This window comes from Pinus tabuliformis, chromosome X (assembly GCF_031772625.1).
Source record: "Pinus tabuliformis cultivar Carrire ecotype Pingquan chromosome X, CPIR1, whole genome shotgun sequence".
Lineage (NCBI taxonomy): Eukaryota > Viridiplantae > Streptophyta > Pinopsida > Pinales > Pinaceae > Pinus > Pinus tabuliformis.
The window spans coordinates 1,594,722,664-1,594,732,035 of NC_142308.1; the positions used below are offsets into that span (position 1 = coordinate 1,594,722,664).

The 9,372-nt window shown below is 38.5% G+C and overlaps 1 protein-coding gene across 1 annotated transcript; it reads right to left on the minus strand.

Annotated features, from left to right (window-relative positions):
- Positions 1–8,200: 8,200 nt before the first annotated feature.
- On the minus strand, positions 8,201–8,808 carry LOC149146125 (CEN-like protein 2). Its single transcript, XM_089452668.1, has 3 exons — positions 8,768–8,808; positions 8,638–8,675; positions 8,201–8,490 (listed from the first exon to the last, which is right to left on the minus strand). The coding sequence occupies exons 1-3, from the start codon at positions 8,806–8,808 to the stop codon at positions 8,201–8,203; spliced, it is 369 nt and encodes a 122-aa protein (XP_089308794.1).
- Between the last annotated feature and the right edge of the window lie 564 nt (positions 8,809–9,372).

Consider the following 9,372-nt stretch of genomic DNA (forward strand, 5'->3'; position numbering starts at 1 on the left):
CCATTGGTTTAGCCGTAAACACATAATTCTGAACGCACAGTAAGATTTTCTTCTACCTGGGGAGTGGGTCGAACTTAAAGGCAGAGGTGTTGCACTGCATTCATTACCACCTCCATGGCTGAAGTTTGCAGATTTTGTCAAGCACTACCTCACCTACGAAGGACGTTACCAGGTAGTGTACCAGTGTGACTTTCTGTTGTTGAATCACTTAAGACATGGTCATTTATTAAATATGCCATACTATCTGCTTGGGTTTCTAAAGAATATGTCACATTATTCCAAGGATGCAAAGTACCCACTCCTCTCCCTTACTCACCATCGCCTGGTTTAGCTTTTAATCCTGAGGGGTTTTGCCCTGCAGAACCCTCCTCCCCTTAACAACCCACCCCAGGAAGTTGTTGAAATCCCTCAACCAGCAGCTGAAAACCCCCAGGAAGCTGTTGAAATCCCTCAACCAGCAGCTGAAAACCCTCAAGAAACTGCTGAAATTTCTCAAATAGCAGCTGAGACTCCCCAAGTGAATGCTGAAAATCCTCAGCCATTCGTGACAGCTAGTCGAATTGACCCCGCTATTGCATCAACCCCGTCCCATAATTTACCTAGATCATCCATTCCTACTGTCCATATCCCTAGCGATGATTTAGACAAAGATATTCCCCTGGCTAAGCTGAGAAGGAAAAGGAAAAGGCAAGGAACGATTGTTCCTTCATCAAAAAGACGAACAAGGGCCTCAATTAAACAAGCTATTACCTCTGATGTTCCTCCTACCCCAGAGAAGGCCATCCATAAAATAAAAACCACTATTTTTCCTGCCTCCTTACCTCGAAGACGAAGGAGGATGTCTTCCGCAGCAGCAACAGAGACCCCCACCCCAAATTCCCCACCCATTATCCTAAAACCCCATACCCCACCAAACCCCGAATCCTTACCTTCCTCACCCTCGGGTACCGAAATGAAAAATGTCCAGGATTTTGTGACATCATTCCTTTCAGAAGACACAACTGCTCCACAAGAACCAGCTGCTAATTTATCAAAAGTAGACACCCAAGACAATGTACAGAATGTAGCTGTTGCACAAGAACCAGCTACCGACTCAACAGGTGTTACACAAGAACCACCTACTAAGGAGCTAAAGATAGACGACCTGGAAGTAGCTACCCCACAAGAACCAGCTACTGACTCGACAGGTGCTACACAAGAACCACCTGCCAACGAGCAAAAGTTAGATGACCTAGAGGTAGCTGTCCCACAAGAACCAGCTACTAGTCCAGCAGGTGCTACACAAGAACCACCTACTGACGATCAGGATCTTGAAACACATTAGGACATAACAGCTACTAATTCAGCAGGTGTTACACAAGAGCCACCTGCTGATAAACAAGAAATGGATAATCAACATATAGCTGAATCAGCTATTGTCTCAGCAAGTGTCACACAAGAACCACCTACTGATGACCATGACCAGGAAATAGAGCAAGACTTGGCTGCTATTGACTCAATAGTTGATACAAAAAAGCCACCTACCGATGAGCAAAGTGTAGATACCCATGATACTGCACAAATTATAGCTGCTACAGAAGAACTAGCCACTCAGTTGGTTGATATGCAAAATTCACATGTTCAGGAGGATATAGCTGTTACAGAACTAGCTGATGGCCTAGCAGTTGTCACACAAGAACCACCTGTTGGAGATATAAATAATGAAGCTGCCACCAAACAACCATCCTCCCATCCACTTGAACCAGCTACAAAGACTGCAATTGCTAGAGAAGGCCCTATCACGTTAGCTTCCCTTCAACAAGAGAATGAGTTTCTGAAAGCCGAGATTCAGGCTTATAAGAAGGAGTTAATAATAGCAAGGGAAGCTTATGAAAAAGAACTTAATCTATATACTTTAGCTCAGGTAGCATTTGCAGCTGAGAAAAGTGCAGATAAGGATCGGTATGATGAATACATGTGCAGCCAATGTGGTGACCTCTATTCTCGAGCTGGTTATAAGGTAATCGAAGTCCTAGACCCACTCCTGCATTTATTCCTGTTGTAGTAAAAAAGGAACGCCCTGCTGTTACACAAGAACCAGCAGGGCCTTCAAAAATTTCTGAAGAAGAGGAGAAACGAAAAATACCCTGGCCTACCTTAGTTGTTAAAGCTAAAAATCCTGCACCAAAGTCTGCAAAGACAGTATTTACCCAGACTAAACCTCCGTGTGCAGAGACTGTCTTTACTCAAACCCTAAGCATTCAAGAACTCAAGAATATATGGAAGAAAGAGTATGCCCTATCGCAAGAAAAGGCATTGCAGGAACATAAATTATTATGGCAGAATCATGTATATAGAAACTGGGAAGTCCTAGAATAGTTCAATGCACAGCAGAAGGAAAATAAAAAGTTAAAAACTAGACTGTCTCTTATCTTTGAGTTAGTTTAAAGACTTATGGCTACTAGGAAACCATCTTTTAATTATTCTGTGTTCCTAGCAAAACGCCTAGCATTCCTTCAGGTAAAAGCAGTCAGAGATGGACGACCTCATGAAGTGTCTACACCCCAGCAGTTTATTGAAACCTTTGCAGCAGCGTCAGTCAGTGAACAGAATCTCTTATGTGAACTCTATCTCCATAATGAGGCCATGTCGGAAGATATAAAGCTTAATTTGATTCCTATGGCTGGTGACATTCATATTAGAGCCTTGGTCTCTTTTATGGCCAATCAAATCATGTGGAAAAATGCTTTTCTTTTAGAAAAACATAAGGAAGAAAATCGTCTTCTGTGGATTCGAGCTGAACCATAGAATGCTGTTGTTTTCATTGCTGAACATCATCGGGTTATAAGAGAACCAGGAATGACTGAGCATATCAGGGAATTACAGGCAGCAGTGTTAGAGGAATGTCAACAGTATGTCAAAAAGAAAGGACCTCTTGCCATACATGCAAACAATTTGTTCTCGAAACATTGCCCTAAGGAGAGAAGGGAATACCATCCCTTTAACCCTCTAAATCTTCATGCAGCAATTTCACGAGTGCCTAATTATGTTAAATGTGTTCAACAGTAGGGAAAATTTTTAGAAGCCCCCCTAAATTTACATGTATAATAAATGGGCGAATCTTCATGGCATAGAGGAAAAATGGAAGGCGATTTTATCAATAATATGATATGTATATATAATTTTTTGGCGAATCTCTCACCAGGCATGGCGAATATTCTACTCAATTATAAAATCTTGTGTTTATTGAATACACAAATGAAATCATTGAATTTCTTTAAAATATCTTTTGAAATCAAAATTACCGAAATTACATATCGATAACCTAGTGGGTGTAGGATAAAACTCACCCATGCCATTCACAGAAAGCATGAGAAAAAACCTAATACTATATATAAAACCAGGAAAAATTCAAATTCATCACTTCTAGGGACCTCGTAACCACCTTGCCAATACACAAGTATGTTCATGTTTGCAATTACAAAAATTACCCAAATTACAATCTGTTTACTCCAGCATATGTTGGAAACTTATAGAAGGATTACTAGTGCAATCAATCCATTCCTTTTAGTCCTGGATTTGTTTCAGTTTAAAACAGAAGTATACAAATATGTCCTGGATTTGTTTCAGTTTAAAACAGAAGTATACAAATATACTTGTCCAATGTCTATTCTTTAACCATTCACCTTAAGATGTTTTTACAATATAATTTCCTAAGTCTATTTAATATCTTCATTATCATAAAAATCATCCTATATCCATCTTAACTCCACATCTACCACTCTTAGGGGGATGAAATCTATTTATACCTCTGAGCACTTGGTAGACCCAGAATTAAGATGGATCTAAGATGATAGAATTTCCCCTTTAAATAGTCTATGCTCACATGAATACCATGGTATTACCATGGGTCAATACCATGGGTTATCAGAAACCTGGAGCTTAAAAATTACTATTAGTAATTTATAAAAATTAATAAAATTAATAGTTGATTTTTATTTTATGATCCAGGTGGATATTGGTGTCACCTGCCAAGTCCACCTAGACCCCAACTATTGTGTCTCTCAGCATTTTCAGTTTCCTTAATTGTAGCACAACTTACTATTTTTAGCAGTTTTTCGGGTCCTGAACTTCCGGAGCCATTTTGAGGCCCCAAAGTGGCAGTGCTCGGATAGATCTTTCTAACGAGCTAGTGTACACGTTAAACAGAGATCGTATGCCAAAGTTACGACCCTGGGAAGTTGGTGTACCAATTTACCCAAACGAGGCCCACAGTTTGGTGTTTCATCTTCTAGGGTTAGGTTTTGGAATGTTAAGGGTTTTCCATTGTTTCTCAACAATAAATAGGCCTTTGAGCCTCATTGTAACACAGTTCAGAGGCATGTAGCCACCACATCTCTTCTCAGAGATAAGCTACCATCGCCCTAGCTAGTTTATTTCCATTTCTGGTTGTAAGCATATTTCAGTATTTTCCATTAATGAAATGAAGTATTATTTCCGCTGCATCTTTGTGTATATGGTTATCTCTGTAATTTGTTGCATTCTTGTTTAAATCCAGATCAGTGGTATCAAAGCGGTCTGCTTTGTCTCTGTTTTTCTTTGCATGTCCCCAACAAGGTCGGGATATAAGGAGTTAGGGCTTGAACTGGTCGAACCTTTGCAAGACCAGCCTCGGAAATCCCGACGGCCTCCCATGGTGGATGAGAAGAAAGACGAGGGGGCAGGAGATCCCATCAAAATCTTGCTCGAAGAAGCCCTCGAGCGACAACGGAACGCGATGATGGACAACTTTGCCCAGATCCTTCAGCGGCTACCCAGAAGCGACGCATCGGCTTCCAGCAGCTACTCTGGAAACGCCACGCCCTTTAAGGTACAAGTTAATTTTGAAATCCCCATATTCGAGGGTCAGATAGACACAAATGCCATAGATAAATGGTTAAATCTGCTAGAGGGTTATTTTTTTGTTCATGAATTCTCGAGTCGGGAAAAGATTGTTTTCTCTCTTCTCAAAGCAGCCCCCCACGTCAAGGACTGGTGGGAAACCTACTGCGAGCAAAAGGATGAAAGTACTGGCTCATTATTTTCAGCCGCACGCACCTAGAATTCATTTCGAGAGGCCATCAAGGAGCAGTACTACCCTGTCGGAAGCTATGAGGATGAATACATAAAGTGGACCACGCTGCGGCAGGGAAGAGACCAAGACGTGCCAAAGTTCACCAATCTTTTCCATACCCTTCGCACAAAGTTGGGTATCAAGGATTCGGAGCAACATTTGATACTCAAATACCGTGGCTGCCTGCACAAGTACATCCAGGAAGAAATACAATTCCTGAACATCTCCTTGCTCGGCGCAGCATACCGATATGCCGTCAAGGTCGAGCAGAAGTTTAAGCAAAAGAAGCGAGACTTTGGATCTGCGAATCCAAAGCAGGGGAAAGGTGCCCCTAAACCACAGAACAAAGGACAAAGCCAAGGTGGGATAGCCCAAGACAACCCGCCAAAGCTGCAAGCAAAGAACAACGCCGCGAAGCCGAAAAAGGACACAGGAAAATGGTGTGAGTTCCATAAGAGCTCCACCCACAACACAAGTGAGTGTCGGGCCAAGCAATCACTGGTGGCTGAGCTAAAGGTTTCAGAATCAGATGCATGTTTCGACTCTGAGTCAGAACCCGATAAGGGGAATGAAAAAGGGAAGCAGATCATTGATAACAATGTAAACTTTGAAACGGGAACTATAAACTCAAAACGGGAACTCTTGCCCAAAAACCCCAAAAAAACCACAAAAACAGTGCTCAAAACGAAAAGTGTGTATACTGGAACGATGTTTTTTTTTTTTAGGTGTAAATTTTGCGGCTGTTTTAAAAATGACAGTGACTACGAAATTTTCTACGAAATTTTCCTGCAAAATATAGCTTCAGAATGAAAGTGTTGATACTGGAATAATGATTTTTTTTTTTAGGTGTCAATTTTGCGGCTGTTTTAAAAATGGCAGTGACTACGAAATTTTCTACGAAATTTTCCTGCAAAATATAGCTTCAGAACGAAAGTGTTGATACTGGAATAATGATTTTTTTTTAAGGTCAATTTTCAAACTTTTTAAAAAATGCTAATAAAACCAAATTTTTATGTCTCAAACAAAGTTAAATTTTAAGGAAAAAACACATTAATGTTTCTGGTAGAATATCATTTTTCTTTCCTAAGTATAAATTTAACATGTTTTCAACCACAACATGCTAGATACAAAAGAAATTGAAATTTTTTTAACTATAAAATTAAAAAAACATGACATTATGAACAAATTATATCACTGAATGAATTCAAAAGTCTTTATTTGTATACTGAGTAAAACAAACATTATATCTCTAAAACAGACATTATATCTTCATTAACACCCCCATCGGGGGTAGATGTGATTTCTTTGATACTATTGTTTTTACAAATTAATAATCTTACATGTTAATGCAAATGTGGTACTTTGCTTTATTTAAATGTTTAACAAGGATAAAAGCTTAAACAATTGTATAGTTAATATTTCCATAATTTTTTTAATTCTATCTTGAATGTGTTAACCAACCTTACCTATAAAAAAATTGTCAGATGAACCAAAAAAATCATATAAATACCCCAATGTTACATAAGTTCAATAAAATATTAAACTATGTAAATCTTTTTTCAAATTTTTTTTTTCAAATAATGATTGTGAGGTTAAATCAAAGATTTTTGTGATCCATAATGTAGATATAAGTCTTTCCGATTAATCACATCGTTATGAGCTTAAAAGTTTCCATAATGGTATTTCTTTCTAAAATCCTTGCAAGTTTATAGCTAATTCCTTATCTTACAAGAAAATTTAAAAATCATTATCATGATAATCTCAACTGCATGATTCTCTACAACCATTTTAAAAAGCCTCTTAAATTACTATTATTTATAACTATACTCTTTAAAAGATATGGGCATTTTCTTAAGGCCATATGTTCCATATGAGTTATTTTTGAGGTTTTGGTTTATGAAATGTTATGAATACCTTTTTAGGTATTTTTTAAGTGCAAATGTTTCATATGATTATTCTTGGGTTTTAAAAATGTTTTCAAAATATTAAAAACAATTTTAAAAATAGAAAGATTTTTTTAAATTTATATGTTCTATTGCTCTTGACATTTTAGATTTTTAAATGTTAAGAATACTTTTTAAAAATATTAAGATATAGACTTTTTTAAAGTCCATATCTTCTCTATAAGTCCATATATTTAGTTATTCTTAAGGTTCTAATTTTTAAAAGGTTAAAGAACACTCATTTCTATGCAAGATGGTGATGGGACACAATGTCACCAACTTTATTTACTATAAATATTTTTTTTAATCACATGCATCATAAACAAGGGAGCTTTTAGTTAGCCAATTTTTAATAATGCAACATAATTAAGTAATTTAATAATCGTGTTTTAAGGTGGCAGAAACCATAAGCTTACTCTTTAAATGATGTAATATTGTATTGTCATGGTACATGTTTATTTTATTTTTCTGAATTTAAGTAGATTGCAGATTACCAAAATATTCATGAATTAGATAGAAATAAGCATCGTCAAAAAATTGACAGCACCCTAATATTCGGGGAAGCTGCCATAGACTTAAAGATGCTCATTTATTTTACTTCTATTTTTGTTGATGTTGCCACTATGACGCATACATTATCCAGTGGCATTTCACATTAGGTTCTATGTTGCATCTTGAAAATATTTTGTTAGATCGAGTATCTTGAACATGATGTTAGCAGCATTTTTTGTTTATTAAAATTGAGCAAATCGTTTTATTTGAAATGTGAATTTTCACCCACCAAATGTATGACAGACTTCAAAATTTATTTTAAAAACTAAAATTAAGTGATCAAACGTGATGAAGTCTTTTATTAAGAATTGGCAGTAAAATTTGCTTGACAGATGCGCGCTTCGATTCTTGATCTTGGCCAAGATTCTTGATCTAATGGGCTACCAAAAGATTTACCGAAGAAAATAATTTGATTTAACCTTACACATATTTATTCATTTCGGGGCTTGATTCGAACATTGTCCAAATTACAAATAGTTACAATTTCGCATATTAATTATATGCGACAACCACAAAGTTCTTGAAACGGAGAAAATGGTCCAACGTACTCATGAATTTGATTTTCAGATAAATGACACTCAAGCTGGTACATGACCCTCCTATAAAACATCCGCTACTTTTTTCCCCGCTTACTTGTTGAGTAGCTGGTGCTTGCATTTTGTCCAGGAAATTTTACGTTCATGCTCTTCTTTCTTTGTTCATTCTCAATCTTGATATAGAAATAACCAGCGGCCATCGGTGGTCCAAGTCGATTTTCATTGGCAAAAGCTCTGGTGCTGAAGTTCTCCCGCGAGTTGGGCTCAATTAAGGGATGGCATGGATCCTTGAACAATGTGAAAACCATCTTGCTAGTACGCGTGGGTGTCGGAGCTTCGTACGTGAGAAGACTGTCGCTCGGCAAAACTGATATTGCACCACAAAGAAACACAAGAGATTTTGATCATTCGATCCAACACATTAACACGCATTAAACCGAAATAACATTAACACACATTCAATCCAATGATTTCAAAGATCAAGAAAAAGTGGCAACGGCCATGATATCCATACCAACATGAGTATTGCTGCTAAAACGTTGGGTATTCAGCCTGCACAATGTACAGATTAATGCTGTTATTTAGATGAAATAGATATGGGTGCTATATATTATTCAGAAATTTGCGAGAGGATTATGACATACCAGTGCAAATACTCGTGCCCAGGAGTTTCAGAATCAGTCATCACCTGATTATTTGGATTTATGAAAGACTTTAGTTATGTGGTTATGAAAAATTCATGATGAATAAATAATAATCGTGAATTGGAATAAAAACTAGTTACCAATATGAATATGGAGTTGAGAAATGCTTCGGGATCAGGGACCGCATTGTAATCTTCGTCAAAAAAGATGAGTGGTTCGAATAGCATGTCATCGGGCGACACTTGCTCGCCCAAGCTGGTTTCCATGTAGCCGCAGAGTACAGAAAGCTTGTAAAGAGGATCGAAATCGTCGACAACCCCTCCGATAACTCCTGCTGCCAGAAGCTGCTCTCTTATTTCCTGAATCCCTTGTCACGTCAGTTTCTATTTCACCGACGCAAACTTAAAATTTGTATATCACCGGGTCTCCATCGCGCGCAGCGCCACCCCGGGCCGCCCCGCCCCACCCGACCGGCGGCGGGTCGATTCCGGGAATCGACCCACCGCCGGTTGGGCGGGGCGGGGCGGCCCGGGGGTGGCGCTGCGTGGATCTAGACCCACAGCGCCACCCCCGAGCCGCCCCGCCCCGCCCGACCGACGGCGGGT